Source organism: Silurus aristotelis, assembly GCF_946808225.1.
Source record: "Silurus aristotelis genome assembly, chromosome: 28".
NCBI classification, from domain to species: domain Eukaryota; kingdom Metazoa; phylum Chordata; class Actinopteri; order Siluriformes; family Siluridae; genus Silurus; species Silurus aristotelis.
Window position 1 is genome coordinate 6,727,832 of NC_139601.1, and position 17,611 is coordinate 6,745,442.

General features: G+C 39.0%; 1 protein-coding gene and 1 long non-coding RNA gene across 10 annotated transcripts in view; one reads left to right on the forward strand and one right to left on the reverse strand.

Moving 5' to 3' along the window:
- Positions 1–2,382: 2,382 nt before the first annotated feature.
- tfeb (transcription factor EB) overlaps positions 2,383–17,611 on the reverse strand; it is a 42,598-nt gene continuing 27,369 nt past the window's right edge. For 3 of the 9 annotated variants that reach the window (XM_083534209.1, XM_083534210.1, XM_083534205.1), the window contains exons 2-9: positions 17,354–17,604; positions 11,171–11,452; positions 8,494–8,589; positions 5,579–5,696; positions 5,140–5,196; positions 4,069–4,144; positions 3,362–3,509; positions 2,383–3,215 (exon numbers count right to left, since the gene is read on the reverse strand). In XM_083534209.1, coding sequence (XP_083390335.1) covers positions 2,679–3,215; positions 3,362–3,509; positions 4,069–4,144; positions 5,140–5,196; positions 5,579–5,696; positions 8,494–8,589; positions 11,171–11,452; positions 17,354–17,542 — 1,503 coding nt within the window. In that variant the 5' untranslated portion in view covers positions 17,543–17,604 and the 3' untranslated portion in view covers positions 2,383–2,678. The remainder of the gene's footprint in view (positions 3,216–3,361; positions 3,510–4,068; positions 4,145–5,139; positions 5,197–5,578; positions 5,697–8,493; positions 8,590–11,170; positions 11,453–17,353; positions 17,605–17,611) is intronic. The other 6 variants (XM_083534213.1, XM_083534208.1, XM_083534211.1 and 3 more) reach the window with 3 other exon arrangements.
- Positions 5,915–8,392, forward strand: LOC310722053. The gene is made up of 2 exons (XR_014532281.1): positions 5,915–6,657; positions 6,713–8,392. It is a non-coding gene; the product is annotated as an uncharacterized lncRNA (long non-coding RNA).

The following is a 17,611-nucleotide window of genomic DNA, read 5'->3' on the forward strand; positions in this document are numbered from 1 at the left end:
TGCCTTGTTATCTAAAGGGAATATTGTTTTCCTTCATTTAGGGCAAACCTTATCATTCCTGGAAAATAACAGCAACTATGACAACAGCAAAAAAAAAAAAAAAAAAAAAAAAGCACATGTAAGCAAAATTAGAAGAACCCAATCACTATGACAGTTTGAAAAGCTTCCGTCTGTTACGCTTTACCAAGTCAGAGATTTGCATAGGTGAAAAAAACGAGGTTTTGAATGCTGGCTGTGGATGTAATTTGGAAATAGAGGTCAGTTGGCTCTGAACATTTGAAACGCTGAGGCAGGTTATCTTTAAGGATTATTAAGGGGTGGGGGAGAAAGGCACCATGGGAGGAAAAAACAAAAAAAGTCATGCTGCTTCACTTAAAACAACTATTTAACTGTACAACATTCACAACGGTTTTAATTGAAATTGATAAATTCATCACTTATTATAGATTTTTTGAATAACTATGTTAAAAAAAATATCAAATTGATATAAAAACATGATACATGTTCTTTTACTTTCTGAAAATCCTGATAAATTCTAATAAAAAAAAAAAATTATATATATATATATATATATATATATATATATGCACATACACACACACACACACACACACACACACACACACACACACACACACACACACACACACACACACACACACACACACACAGTAATTCCCCGATTATCACTGTGGTCACGTTCCAAAACCGCACACGATAAACGAAAAAGCGCGATAAATGGACGCCACCCCAAAAATGCTATTTTATGTATACAGTACTGTATTAACATTTTACTTCATTTTATAATACATAATGATATTTTTATTAATAAATGTAATTATTTCAACATAAAACTCCATAAAAACAATTTGGTCTATTGTGCTCGTAATCGGCGAAATAAATTAGTTATGTAGCAAATTCTAGAAAAAAAAAAAAGAAAAAAGGGGAATTACTGTATATATACATTATATATATATATATATATATATATATATATATATGAATGATACGGCTAGGACGGCTGTACAATAAGGCTAGTGGTTTAAATATTTTTATATTTAAATGGCTGCTCTGAGATAACAAAGGTCATTTTTGGAAGATCAGATAAAAAAAAAAAGTTGCATACGATAAAAATAGATTTAAGTGGCTTAGTGGCATATAAACTCTTAATAAATCATCTATTATAAAGCCATTTAAATCTGAATATTTTCTTCAGTGCTTTGGGAGGGATTATATATATATATATATATATATATATATATATATATATATATATATATATATATATATATATATATATATATAAACCTATTTCTTAATTTTTTTATATTTCATAGCTGGAATTGCACATTCGAATCCCTTGCCTTGTGAAGTTATCTAGGGCAGAGTGGAAGTGTACAACACCGTGAGGAGCTCGTGTTCAGGGCACAAATCAAGTGGACACTACACCTTTCAACATGAAACTCGTTTCCATTTCTCTAATAAACATTCAAAAATAATCTGAAAAGTCATATCTATTTTACAGAAATTACGTTTCGGGTCATTCAGACCTGAGTAAGAAGCTAAAAGAAAAGGGCTAAAAATGAGAAGAAAAGGGTTTGAGCCTATTACTCAGTCACGTTCCATAATTATTTACAGTGCACACACACATGCACACACACACACGCATGCTGGAAGGAGTGTATGAATGAAGACCATATGTGCAAATTATTGAATCTATTGCTAAAAACTGAGATGGCTGATTTAGGGCTGCGTTGCTATTCACTCAGAAACAGGAGGCCTGGGTCAGTAGTCAGTAGTGAATAGGAACGGAAGGATATTCACACTTTAGGAAGAAGTACACTGGTTACGCTAACAGGCTACCTACATGCTCCTTTACCAACCTGCACTCTTTTCTAGCACCTTAATCTTCTATGCTAATCGTTTATCGCGTACTAATATTAATGGCGAATCCGAGCTTATTTAGTGCACTACTTTTTATGCTTATGTATTACTTCAAGGGGCTTCTCTGAAAACGTAATAATAAAGTAATAATACTTTAGGTACAGTTTCTCGCACACCATTAATAGAGTTGGTAACACTTTATAGACATTTATATAACATCATCGTCTAAAAAAACCCTCAAACATCTATACAGGATTCAGGAACATCATCTAAATGCCTCCGTTTTTATTGCCGAGATCTCCCTGCTGGTTTTTTTTTTTTTTTCTAAATGCCTGAGAAAAAGCTGCCTTTGCATATTGATGTTGAATTCTAAAACATTATATTAAGTTCTTGCTTTATCTAATACTCCCCTTCCTTCTCCTATTGGTTTAATGCCTAAAGGCCAATATGTTGGCACTGTTTGAAGCTATGAGTGGGATAAGAACTAAAAATTGCTACTTTTGAAAAAAATCACCAATAAAATAAATAAAATGGGCTTAAAAAATACAAAATTGAACTGCAGTACTGTCATGGGAAATCCTGTTTCTTGGATATCTGATTTAGTGTAGTTTGTTTTAGGAGCATATGGATGTAAATCAAATCGTATCAAAATGGACTTTTACTGGTTTTGTTGATGACTTATGGAATACAGGTACCGTAAAGATGTAAAAAAAAAGTTTGCATGTACTGTTGCCCTTTTATGTTTCATTAACAAATCGGTGTGTGTATGTGTTAATATTTGTGCTGAAGCCATTTCACAGTATTTCTGAGTCGTCTATGCTAAAGCTGCTACGGCGGCTGCTGTCCATAGACGCCTCTGGCGACATGGCAGAGAGTAGGGGGTCTGCGCCCAGTGGCGACAGCGCCTCGTCCATCCAGGACATATCGCTTTTCTTGCCTGGGTGAACCATGCTGTTGACAGCTGTGCCCCCTATTGAGCCCAGATCCCCCAGGCACCCAATGCCATCTGTGTAAACGGGCATACCGCCATCAAAGTCCAGTGAGTGGGTGAAGTCGAAGGCCTGTGTGCTGCCTACGGCCGAGTACTGCAGTGGTGGCTGGGGGTGAAGCTGAGGAGCCTGCGGGTGGAGCTGCTGATGGTGGAGCTGTTGCTGGTGAAGCTGTTGGGCCTGGGAGTGGAGTGGAGGGGGCTGATGGGGAGGGGCCCGCTGGTGGTGAATCTCCTCAGGGCTGTTCTCTTGCTTCACAAACTGATTCAGGGGTTCAATGTTGTTCATGCCTGATGGAGAGTTGCTGGGCAGGCCGTGCATCTGGGCTTGCATCTCCAGCTCCTGGAGCAAAAACATTGAATTCATGCAGTGAACTGAAATGTATGCAGTGTCTATTGCCAGCCAGTTAAACTACTTGAATAGCATCAGTCTATGATAAGCTTTTGCTATGTGACTTCAAAAGGAATTTCAAAAGGAATAAAACGTACCTGGATACGGAGCCACAATTGCTTATTGACCACCTCCATCCTCTTAAAATTGCTCTCCACTTCCCTGGTTCTCTGCATGTCCTTCTGCATTTGTTTAATGTACTCCACTGAGGCCCGGAGAATAGTGCCCTTGTTCCAGCGGACATCCCTGAAGAAGAGACAAGATGATGACCTTTATGCCACAGAGCGGACTGACTGGCCATTAGTAGGTTCTTGGTTTTGAACCAGTCTGCACTGATAAACCATGCCCACAACATGATGCTACCACCACCATGCTTCACTGTAGAAATGTTTTTATTATTGCATCTATCCTTACAACTAAAACTGGATAAGTATATACTTATAACTAACACATTTATACAAAGAATCCAGTGGTCCATTTGTAAACTGCACACTTGTAAATAACATCTGTACATTCATTTAAACAATTTTACTCTGTATATATTGCATCATTTAAATGTCTGTTTTACTATTCAGTTGCATTAAGCCTGTACTTTCTCCTGCGCTGGAAGCTCCTGACGCCAAGTCAAATTCCTTGTGTGTGTAAGCATACTTGGTAATAAAGCTATTTCTGATTCTGTATCTAATAACATTTTTCATTCTTTAACTTGAAATTCTCATTTTTGACTGGTAGCATTTATGAATTCAGTACTTTCTTTTACTGAGAACTACATATAGTATGTGTGATTGACTGATAATAGACTTACAGATCATTTGTTTTAGGAATCATAGTGCCCAGCTCTTTGATGCGATCGTTGATATTAAACCTTCGTCTTCTTTCAACTGAAAGAGAGATGAAAAAAAAAAAAAAAACATAAATCTATAGCAAAATCAACTATTTATAACTTGACAAGAAGATACTTTCAAAATGAAAAGTGTGTTTTCTATAATCTAGTAATACAATATGCAATATACAATAAGTTTCATGAAATCTTTACATAATTGTTGCTACGACTAAATAAATTTTGTACATAAATGTTTACATAAACACTAATAAACAAATTAAGGTCGCTTTTTTATTCACACAAACCGATGGCGGATTTATAGCAAATTTATCTCAGTTTTTTAGTACACAACTTAAGTGGGTCAACATTTTTCACACACAGTAATTATTTGGTCAAATTGCTTGAAGCTGAAGTTTTTTTTTTGCAATACTCTCGCAATGCAAGAGTTTGTTGTCCATTCCTTTTGACAGAACAGGTAGAACTCAGTCAAGGTTTGTGGACCTTATTAATTACTGATAAAATCCTATTCATGACAATAAGCCCTTCAGAAGTTTGATATTATGTCATCAGTTTCTACGACTGTTTGTTTAACTGATTTTGTAAGTGAAATTGAGACACAAAATCTAGCCTAGGTGAAAGTCAACTTTTGCCTTTAACTTCTCGTGATCTCGTAACTATGACCACTGCATTTGCAGGAAGCACTTGTGCAGTGAAGCAAAAAAATATGATTCTATTATAGTGTCCAACGCTGATCGTGTTTGGAGCTTTGCAGTGGTCCTGCAGCATTCCTGATTATTTTATTGTACCCATTACCTAACTGCAAATTGTTGCCGGCAATTACATTTTAATGCCACAGCAGCAGAATTGGCCCGGGTTAACGATACACCAAAGTGTTGTTTGGAGTCAGCTAAATTTGCCCAGTGGTAGTAGGGGGAGGTGGGGGGACGGGGAGAAGATGGGTGTATTGGGCGGGGGAAAATTGGGCTGATGTACTTTAAACTGGAAGAGCTTGTAAATATGTTGAACGGAGGAGTCAAAGAGCATGAAACTTACTCAGGTTGTGGTTGTCTTTCTTCTGTCTTTCCTTGGCCAATGCACGGGCTTCTGCATCTTGTTGGAAAAACAAGCGGCAATCAGTTCATGCTGTTGACGCAGCGCTCGTAGTTTAAGACAGTGTATTTGTTTTCTAATGATGAAGGTTTTGCTGCGATGAAATTGGTTTAGTAATGGTCACGACACCTGAAAAATCAGGTTGCATAACCTATTCCATTACTCATTTCGGTTTTAAAGCAGTGATCTTGTCATAAAAAATTGACAAATCCCCTTATTGTCACAAACAGACTAATATACATGCAGCTCTCATGGTTTATATTATTCTCTACTCCTATTTTAAAGAAGACAAATCACTGGTATTTACAGTCCATCCAATCTTAAACAGTATGATACCACATACAGCTAGAAGCATGGTTTGGTTGTGCTTGATTTTTTTTACCCGACATCTCTCTTTTGTGATGTAAGTTGGCAGGGCAGGAGTTGCTAGTCATTGCGATGGTAGGACCTGCCATGCCAGGCCCAGTGTATACGTCCAAATGGCTGTTGGACAGAGGGAGCTAGGACAAACAGGCAGAAAGCACATTAGCATTAGGCAGATGATTACTTAAATCTAGTACATTGAAGCATCTATTGGTACAAGTAGGTCAAGGTCTAAGAATACAATAAAACTAAAACCCTGTATGTTTTGTTTTATTTTATTTTTTTAATTAGTGCTCATTGAAAGGGTATATTTTTAGTCAGCCTGTGACTTGGGCAACCAGAGGAAGGAATGTCTTGATTTAGTGGATGAGGGTCAAGTCAAGCTATGCCGAATAAAACTTGATGAGGATAGAAGCTTGATGAGCATCTCCAGGTCAGTATGGACTAGTCCATTGTTGGCAGTGTAGGAAAGCATCACTGCATTCAGTTTATTCAGCCATCAGTTTAGATACATGCATCTTGGACTGCATTGTGTCAGCCCCATCTCGTGAATGGATGTTAATGATATTTCTTTATAGTGCAATATCCAGTGTGACCTTGTCAAATTGTCAGAATCGCAGGAAGCCCAATAAATGTGTATCTTTAGTGTCAAGTTGTAAAATCGACAGATTCTACGCTGATAAACTAATAAAACACTCCGTTTTTTTGTTTTGCTCTGGAGGTGAGAGCAACGACTGACTTGCACAGCTATCACTTATCGGTTTTATTGTTTTATACACGCTGTATCTTTTATTCCATCTGAATGGCTCAATATAATTCTTGGTGAGTGAACACTTTGGCTTCTAATGAGCCTTGACTGATAAGTCAGTCTTCAATAGCCTCAGATAGCTTATCACACAAGCTACTGGAGACCACAAAGTCAAACAAACACAAAATCAAAACCAAACAAGGACTAGTAATAATGAACAAAGTGACCAATTGCTTACAGGGTTCAAATTTACACGGATTCAAGAGAAATAAGCAGATATAATGTGGATGAAATGAGTTTTTATCACCAGACCATAACAGGATCCATATTGTGGGCTCAGTTTTAATGAGGTGCTTATAAAGGGGAAACACAATGTTTGATTTTGATTTTACTAAAAATGGACAGCCTCTTAATCAGTGGTGAAGGACCAGCAATAAGTTGAACAAAGGGGATTGATTCTGCTGACAGACCAAAATTACAGCGGCGGCCCAACTCTGCACACCAACCAGATTTACATCCATCCTTCAAAATGTACAATGCTGATTCCAAAACCACAATTCTTGCACATGCATGCATTTATAACATGTAGGATGTGGTTCCTGCCATTGCATTCATTACAAACACCTTATAAATAATGAAATCACAAAGCTGTAATTCTTGTTAAATGCACACTTTCCTACTAGCTACTGAAAACCTGGGAATACACCCAATTCCAGCCTCCTACATACAGGCTGGCAGGCATTCCGATACAAAACCTACTAAATTCCCTAGAGCAAAGATCAATCCTCGCAACAGGAAATGGGGTCTAAACAGTCTGATGAATCAGAAAAGCCAATCAATTGCAAATCAATGCACAGGGAGGCCGTGACACTTCAGAGCAAAAGAGAGAAAAAGCTCAATAAAGCCTAATAAGGCCAGAACACGTATTTGGTTGGTTGCCATTACTTGCGTTTTGAGGACCCCAGATTCAAATAATGAACCGTGACAATAAACGTATGCATAATATTAACTTTTAATATAATATATTTCAATATCATTAGTAGCAGGTTAATTAGGACATTTACAACAAATTGTTTCAAGAGCTAAGAGTCTTAAACTCTACACACACTTCTGCACACATACTTATTATTAGCGATTTCTCCCTAACAGAAATACCTTTATAAGATGCGTCCCGCATTAAAAACACTCTCATTCCCTTTCTGCCTCTCGAGTTCTGTACTGTACAGTCAGCAAACCTTTCCATCAACAGGCTGCAAAATGTTTTTAATAAAACTGATATGAAAAAGGAGAAAAACAGAGCCCGGACCTGCCTTACCAGCTGGAGTTTCTCGCCGTCGATCACCTCCACAATGGCGTACGTCTTGTTCACGTCCTTCATGCTAGCTGCTGAGTCTCTCATCACTGCCTGAGCTGGCTGTTTGAGCAACTAAACTGACCTTCTTCTGCTTTTTCCTCCCTACAAAAACCGCTGAACTTTTCCCTATCTGGACTTTCAGCCTTGCCCTCCCCCCTTTCCTCCCTCGTTTCTCTAAAGTCTACTCACCTCCTTCTCCTCCACTGCCTCAATCCCAACCTAATGCCTTGTAAACAAGTTGAACTCTAACTGGAGGTGGTTTAATTGTTAATGCTGAGTAGTTATTTTAAACACAAAGTAGAACACCTTGCCTTTATGAGTCTTTTATCATCTGAGGTTCTATAATGCGTTGCAGAAATAAGAAAAATAGCACTGAAAATGAGAATTGAATTCGAGTTTTTTTGCATTGGGAATAGAATAGGAGGAGAAGGCTAATGGAAAACAAGCTGTTTTGAAGTGCTCGTGCCGCAACAAAACAGCATTGCGTCACAGTGCACAGACTGTACTCCTAGGGTCCGTGCTATAATCAGAAATTATTTTTGAAGGCCAACAAAGCTGCTTTTCTTCTTCGCCTTAAGCCCAATGACATCCAGTCAACAAATGGCTCATCAGTATTGCCCCGCTGAGTCACAGCACGGGCTCAGCAAGATATGAAAATAGACGCTATTGAGAAGGGATGAGTTATGCTTTATGTTTTCCACTTACCTTACATGATTCACTCATTTGCATTATTCATCCTGGCAAAAAGGCCTTAGCAGACTAAAGTGTGGCTGTGACTCGGTGAACGTATAAAACAAATGAAAACAAAGCTAAAATCCGTCACTTCACTTACTGTATTTGGCATCTGTACCACAGGGTCAGCATAATTCCGCATTTCATCAAAGCTGGATTGCATGCTGATGATGTCCTCGATCACTTCCTCCATCTGCTAAAAACATACACATTAAGCTGCTTGCTGAGTTTCTATGTAAACAAATCAATAATACTAAACACACAAAGCTTCATATATTTGAATTCAATTTTTTTTAAATCGGGGATTATTCATTCTAAATAAATTACAGTTTCAAATTCAATCCTTAAATAATATAAGTCTCTCTCTCTCTCTCTCTCTCTCTCTCTCTCTCTCTGTCTCTGTCTCTCTCTCTGTCATTCTACAGACTTATCTTTCGGTTGTTTGTCTCACAGACACTGTTAGTTCAGTACATGTATATGGCCACATATTGAACTCATCATACTACAAACTCAAATGTGAGAATATGAGGGGAAAAAAAGACCAAAGTCTGCCGAGTTCAAAAGTTCTCTTCAGTGTCTTCTGCGTTCTCTGTCACTCTTTAATCTCTAATTACACCACTGCAAATCATAATTGGCCGCTTAAACTGCAGTGAAAATGGAGTTTGGCTAGTTAACACTGACCTTTGGGTGATATTAAAAAAAAAAAAAAAACAACCTACAAAGCAAGAAATGTAGAAGGATGGGGAAAAAGTCTGGGATGGTTGTAGATATTGAACACAAAGAGCTACAAAGAGATAAATTCAAGTTTAGGGTTTGCTGGATAGACAAACAAATCCATGAATTGAAGAACTGGCCTGAAATAGGTGTAAGTTTTTGTTAAACTAAATTAACACAAAACTATTCAAAAACACACAAACCAAAAAATCTTTTGCAGTCCTAATTTAAACATTTACATTCGTTTTCTTCATTTGTTACTAGAGTAATTAATTTTTTTTATCATTTATAAAAAAAACATTATAAACTATTTGATAATTCCTCATTTAAAGATGACCAATAAATCGGAAAAACTTTGAAATTTCCTTCCACAGAAATGTTTTTTTTTTTTTTTATAATACAAAGGAAATTGTACTGTATACTGTATATGCTGATATAATTAAATACTAAAATAATTGAAGAATTTCTTTAATAAAAGAGAACAGGATAATTGTAATCTGTGGATTTCTCTTTACCTGTTTATTAAAGCTATAGTAAATCATATAGATCAGGGGTCACCAACGTGGTGCCCGCAAGCACCAGGTAGCCCGCAAGGACCACATGAGTAGCCCGCGGGCCTTTTAAAAAAAAAAAATAGCTGGTTCCTACTTTGTTAAATCATTGTTGATAATTATTATGAGAAATCATTAACATGATCAGTGTCTTCACATAGATGAATATCATTAATTATTAATAATAACATATAATAAAAGGTAAATTGAGCACATTTGTTATTTCAGATCAAACTCAAAACTGTGTGTATCAAACTGGTAGCCCTTCACATTAATGGTACCCAAGAAGTAGCTCTCAGTTTCAAAAAGGCTGGTGACCCCTGATATAGATCATCGTCATCATCATTATAAAAAGCCAAAATGAACAGATTAAACTTAACCTGCCTCAGTAAGCAACTAACACTGCTTTTATCAAGCCTCTCTGTATATAAAGCTGTTATCATGCAGTGTACACTATATAAACCAAAGTTTGTAGACATCTCACTATACAGATTTATATGTGCCCTTTACACGTGTAGTCCCCTATTTGCTGTTATAATAACCTCCACTCTTCTGAGATGATGTTCCACTCTGTTCTGGAGTGTGGTTGTGGAGATTTGTGCTCATTCAGCCACAAGGGTTTTAGTAAAGTCAGGTACTGATGTAGGTGAGGTGAGGAGGCCTGGGGTGCGTTCAGCATTCCAATTCATCCCAAAGGTGTTCAGGTTAAAGATTTATAGCAGGTCACTCAAGATCTTCCACTCTAACCCATGCAAATCATATGTTTATGGAGCTGGTTTATGGTGTCCCAATGATTTTGTCCATGTAATCAATGTTACCAAGCAAGAACTTTTCAGCTGCTTTTGTTTTTCATTTTCATAGAATGCTACATACGTGCTGTGATGAAAGTTATCTCTATTTGGTGTGCACTGTGGCATGCTTTTGCTCTTTAAAGTGTCAGGAAATCAGGGTTTCAGGCTTTGAATTCTGAGAGCGAGAGAAAGGGGCTTGTGTTTTCTTTTTGTTCACAAGAATGCAGTGTATTATTTGGCTGCACTGCTCCATTACATTAGATTCAGGAATAGAGGCATCTCTTATTATTTCTGTTGCTGCTTAAGTAAATCACTACTATAAACAATGAATTTATATACAATAAATTCAATTTGTGGATGCTACTGAATGTTGATGATCAAATGAACAATAGGTTAATGCAGGTGTAAATTATTTGACAGACGGATTTTCGTCCCTCTGCCCCTAGTGGCCATTTCGCATGAAATTTCTACCTGAAAGTGCCTACAAGGACACGGCCTTCATGCTTTACACTGATGTTATCCTTGCTGAATGTTGGTTGATGGCAGACATGATTCATTTTCTTCTAGTTCAGTTATTAGTACTTATTCCCAACTCCTATGAATAGCTATAATCCCTAATATTTATTGAACTGGTCCAAAATCATCAGGCAGGTCAGGCTCATCTCATTTGCCCCAGCAGTGGATAGGAATAATACCTACTGACTAATTGTCAGGTATGTACCTCTTTTTCCTGGTTGCAAGTGATGTTCAGCATGGCCATAGGACTGTTAGGGGCGCTGTTCCCTGTTGGGGTGACGAGCTGTGATGTGCAAGGTGAGGGCAGGGTTTGCACGGCACCGGCTGACTGGCACTGTGCCATGCCTGGTGGAGAAGGGTGGACGCCGCCGGCTGCAGCATGGACGGCCTGCTTCGGGGCGTAGGTACTGGAGAGGTATTCCTTTACCTGCTGCCTCTGAGACTGGCGGATGTGGTAGTCGGTGGGGTTCTCCAAATGCGTTTGTACCTGCAAGGTACGAAAATAGTACAAACTATATTTCAGTATTGTCTCAACAAGCGTTAAAGTCTAAAATATTTTTACAGATTGATATGTCTAAAGGCTTCATTATTCAGACTCTACAAGTCTGAAGTCGAAGAGTTTAAAACACAGGCAGCTGAAAGCAACATGGGCTTCCCAAAATCCTGTGGTCATCCTTTGATTGTTGAGATAGCTGGCCAGATCTTATTCTTTCACTTCAAATCGAACTGCCACCATTTAACTGCACATGCCTCTCAAAGCATTTATTCCTTTTAATAGCTCTGTTTGAGTTAACATGGAATTAATACAATTCAACTTAAAGCGGTTTTACAGAAATAAAATAAAGACTTACATCCTTAATGAGCAAGTCAGATGTGATGTTGACGTAGGAAAAAGTCCTAGGAGGTTGACAAAGAAACGTTAAGAAGAAACAAAATTCTTGCCTTTGCACTAGGTCTGGTCAAGCCTGTTTGGGTTTTGTCCCAAATTCAACAATATGGGATACATTTCCCTTTTCACCCGGTAAGCTTTTGCTTGATAAAAAGCATATACAATACCTGCAATATACAATGCAATATATTTTATATATATATATATATGTGTGTCCAAACCAAAAGTTTGGACACACCTTCTCATTCAAAGAGTTTTCTTTATTTTCATGACTATGTAAATTGTAGAGTCACACTGAAGGCATCAGGGGCTATTTGACCAAGAAGGAGAGTGATGGGGTGCTGCGCCAGATGACTTGGCCTCCACAGTCACCGGACCTGAACCCAATCGAGATGGTTTAGGGGTGAGCTGGACCGCAGAGTGAAGGCAAAAGGGCCAACAAGTGCCAAGCATCTCTCGGGGAACTCCTTCAAGACTGTTGGAAGACCATTTCAGGTGACTACCTCTTGAAGCTCATCAAGAGAATGCCAAGAGTGTGCAAAGCAGTAATCAAAGCAAAAGGTGGCTACTTTGAAGAACCTAGAATATGACATTTTTCAGTTGTTTCACACTTTTTTGTTATGTATATAATTCCATATATAATTCCACATGTGTTAATTCATAGTTTTGATGCCTTCAGTGTGAATCTACAATTTTCATAGTCATGAAAATAAAGAAAACTCTTTAAATGAGAAGGTGTGTCCAAACTTTTGGTCTGTACTGTATATATATATATAAAAACACACAAAAAAAATTCTATTTGCCTAGAATATGCAAGCAATATATACTGTACATAACAATATATAAAGTGAGTACACCCTGAGTGATAACAGCTGTTTAACCATAAAGCCACATGTTCTATTAATGTTCTTGTCTACGAGACAGCACCATGCAAATTTGTGTATCTTGTATTCGAGCAGTCAAAATTTGTTACTTTAGTACAATTTTCTCATACTGGATGTTCAACATGGCTTCTCATGGTAAAGACTCTCTGAGGATTTGAGAATTAGAATTGTTGCTCTACACAAAGATGGCCTCGGCTATAAGAGGATCGCTAACACCCTGAAACTGAGTTTCAATTCAGTGGCCAGGGTCATACAGAGGTTTTCCAAGACGGGTTCCACTCGAAGAAGTTTAGTCTTTGTGCTGTGTGTCAGGTGCAGAAGCTGGTTTTAAAAAAGCATTGCTTTAGAGGTTGTAGAAGCGTAGTCAGTGCTCAGACTGTACGCCACAGACTAAACAAGTCGGTTTGCATGGCCGTCATCCCAGAAAGAAACCTTTTCTGAAGCTGGCTCACAAGAAAGCCCATAAACAGCTTGCTGAAGACAAACTGTCCAAGAGCATGAATTACTGGAACCATGTCCTGTGGTCTGATTAAACTAAGATAAACTTGGTTGGCTCAGATGTTGTCCAGCATGTGTGGTGACGCCCCGGTGAGGAGTACCAAGAAAATTGTGTCTTAGCTACAGTCAAACATGGTGGTGGTAGTGTTATGGTATGGGGATGCATAAGTACTGCTGGTACTGGGGGAGCTGCAGTTTATTGAGTGAAACATGGATTTCAACATGTACTGACATTCTAAAGAAAAACATGACGCCCTCCCTTCAGAAACACCACCAAGCTGACAAGCTGTATGTCTCCAGACCTGAACCCTATTGAGGACCTGTGGGGCATCCTCAAGCTGAAGGTGGGGAAGCACCATTTTTCTAACATCCATCCATGATGTCATTATGTAGGAGTGGAAGAGGATCCCAGCAACAACCTGGATGCTGGATAACAATGGTGCCCACACAAAACATCCAGTATGGTCCTACTACTACTAATCTTATGATCAACCATAAAGGAACCTTCATTAAAAAAATAAATATCAGATGCCTAAAATGCTTGGGTCCCTTTAAAAAAAAAAAGGATGCTTGGGAATTAGTGGGTAAAAGCCGCTCTGGGATTAGTGGGTAAAAGCAGCTCTAATTTCAGATTTATCCCTTAAGCATTAATCTCTCCTGCACTGGCATACCTTTAATAATGCTTCATTATGGTAAAGGAAATGCTTTGCAGTCAGCAAATACATTAGCTGCATTGCAACTTTTCAGCACTGACCAAATAAAAATGATGACACCTGGTGCATGTCTACTCAGCTAATAAGCCCAAGCTCTGGGAAAGATTACTGCAGACAGAGTCAGTTGCTGTGAGGTCCCAGAAGTGAAATTCCAGAAGAGCAATGCAGTTGGTGGCCACTGGCCATGGTGCTTCCTTCCAGACTTCTCTGCCGAGAAATGGCATGAGGAATGGTACACGAAACTACCCGAGCCGTTTGTGAAACTGAAGATGCTGTTGCTCCATGCTGGTGTATGCTGGTGACTCACTTCTAATGCTTCCCATAAGTAGCAAGAATCACAACACTCCCAGCTTCATTAAGGCATCTACAATGACTTATCTGGGTGACACCGGACGTCCATTATCTCCAACGTTCTCAAAAAACTCTGCTTTGGTCCCGATGCTACAATTTGTATTTATAAGGCTGAAGATACCCGTTTAATTTTATCTGTTTCGAAGAATCCAAAAGCATAACCTTAATCACAGATCACTATCACATGTCAAATTCCAACCTATTAACCGTACAAAAATCCACTCTGGCAACCAGATGTAAAATTCCCCTCTCACCCCAAACAATGAGTCTAATCATTTGCCAGTTATAATGAACCTTAACCATTTGTGGAATGTTCAATACAATATAATCCAACAATAATCTAATACTTGTAAACTTGACCGAGGTGACATGTTGTAACAAATATGTAGGAATGTTCGAAGTAGAAATGTCCTCAACAATCGTTATGAAATCATCGGAGCTACAGGAAGTACAATTACCAATACTTTACCGTAGCAAAGTTTTAATTTGCCACAAAAATCAAGTGCTCCTGTTTCACTGTTATTTTTGTGTTCGCACAATGAGTTTCATGACATCTTATTTCCTGGTGTAGCATCTCACCATCCAACTGGTCGTTCTATCATCCAGTCATCCTATTGCTCGCTTTTTAGACGAGTGTCATAGCAGTGCTCACATGCTTAGATCTTAATCATAGGAATGTTGACACTACCAGATCTCTGTTGCTGGCTGTACATGTGTTTAAGAGCGTCAATAGCAACCTATAAACAATAAATTCATTAAACATGCCAAGTTGAGCTGCATGTACTGACCTCAAGAACATTCATGCAGGTATCAGACAATCCTGCACAAAACTATGCAGCTATAGGTCATGTTTACGTTAAACATCAGAATAGAAAAAGGCGTGATGGGCTAGCTTGAGTATTTCGTAAACAGTCTCCTGAGACTTCTAGAGTCTCCACACAACAAAACTCTTTTCCGACAACAGCAGGAGACCACATCAGGTTCCACACCTGCCAGGAAAAGAACTGGAATCCAAAGCTATAATGGGCACAGACCTTTGGACAAAACTGTTTTTCCTTTTTTTTTTTTTCTTTTTTTTTTTTCTTTAATCTGTCTGGTTTCTGTGCCCATGATTAATGAATTGGCTGAGAAGAGGGAACCGTCTGCTGTTGTGGTTTGGTTGTAAACAGTGCTTTAGTTGAGGTACTATCGACTTCCTGTCAACTCAGACCAGTCTTATTAATATCCTCTGACCTCTCTGATCAAGATCTCTCGTGTGTTTCAAATCCTCTGGCCGCAGGATGGTTTTTTTTGTGTGTGTTTTTTATTCTTGGTCAGACCATTCTTTGTAAATTTGACAGAATTTTTCATTTAAATGTAAAAGTTCCAGATCACCAGTTTGACTGTCGGCGTGACTGTGCAGTTCTACAGGTTTTCTCACTTTTGAGTGTAAGCGATAGCCGGACGTCATTGTGACAATTCTACAAAACCATAAAGAGATAAAAACAAATGTTGTCCTCGCATTAAAAAAAATGTGATGGGTAGAAATTGGTGGCTGTGGAATAAAAGGAATGCGATAACTTTGTTTCCTCAAGCCACCCTGTGATGTACCTATATACCCTGTGATATACCCATGTATAAAAAAGCTTGTAAACCTTTGCGTATTGCCTGTTCTGACTATACTTTCAGGTTTTCTTGCAGTGTTATGGAAAAAAATTTGCAACAAAAAAAACCCCCCTGCATACTTAAGGGGAGATATAGATCAATTTAGTAAATACCGACTGTACACGGCCACTCGAAGTGTACACAAGCGCAGCAGCGGGCACGGGGCTGTCTGTTTTGCTCATCTGATAAGATCATGAACAGCCATTTATAAAATTAGGCATGTCAATCTCACCTCTAATCTGGTTCCATGACTTATCACTTCAATGAGAACACACGTGGACACAATGACTCCTTGTTTTTTTGGGGTTTTTTTCTGATTGCTGTGCCACTGCATTCCTTGATCGTTTTTTTTTGTTGCCTGTCCTTCTTGGGTCTCCAGTCAACTATGTAGTACTATGTAGACTATGTAGTACTTCTCAATCAGTTAATAAAAGCCACAGTGGCACGTAAACAGATTACCCGAGCGCCTAATTCCTAATAATTTGGCCTCTTTTCAGCACTTGTGGAGGACCTCATACCTGCCCTTAAAATCCTTACTCAGAAAGAATAGGGGACTTGGAGAAATTGGAACAAGAGCGCATATCTTACTGAAAATCAGCTTTAAAGCTTAGGTATCTCTGCCAGAACGTTTTACACACACACACACACACACACACACACACATATTGTTGTATATTATTAAAGCAAATATAACCACATAATCAGTAAGGAAGTAGTTGAAGTAGGGTTGAGACGATTACTTAAGTAAATCGATTGCAAAAATTCATTTCGTCCATTTAAATACACGCGGTGCACTGTGTTTCCCACGGACCGTTATTACCGACGCACCGCCCGCTAAACTCTGGTGAGCTCTGGACGGGAAACACAGAAGACGGTGCAGAATGAAAAACGGAGGAACAGGGAAAAAACAGCGCGGGAAGGAGTAGATTCAGGCCAAAGAAAAGTTCCGGAGTTTGGGATCATTTTAAACTAAAACATCAAAAAGACATTGTGCAGTGATTAAAATTGATCTTTATACTTAGATTTATATAGAGTGCGCTCAAAGGTGCCTCCGCAGTGGCGCCGTCGAGCAGGTAGTGGAGCACGTTTTTTTAAAGCTGGCGATAAACACGCGAATTTTTGAGTGTGGAAAATTCCGAGCAGCTTTTCCGGGAGACGAGAAAACCACATCGCGATACCGTGTGAGAATTATTAAATAAATACATCTTTAAGTATAATTGCTTATTAAATATTGCTCTTTAAAGAGCCGATTACTTCCGATTAATCGTTGGAATAATCGTTAGAATACTCGTTTACTAAAATAATCGATCGCAGCAGCTCTGAGTTGAAGTGATAATTATTTAGACTAAAGTACATGGTATTTAGGAGTAATGTCACAGCAATGCCCTGTGCATGACCCCCCCACTTACCTTGAGCACCTCGACAGGCACCTGCATCGGCGCCGGGAAGTGCACGGGTGCGTTGATGGCGGGCGTCTGAGTGGGAGCCCCGGGCGGCCTCTGCTGCATGTGGTGCAGGTGACGTTGACGCTCCCGCTGCTCCTCCTGCTGCAATTGTTCACGCATGAGCAGCTGGCGCATGCCTACGCGGGACACCATGGCAGGGGGGCGTGGGGGCCGTGCAGCTGCCGCGCAGTCCAGCCCGAAAGATGGTGTGATAGCTGCAGG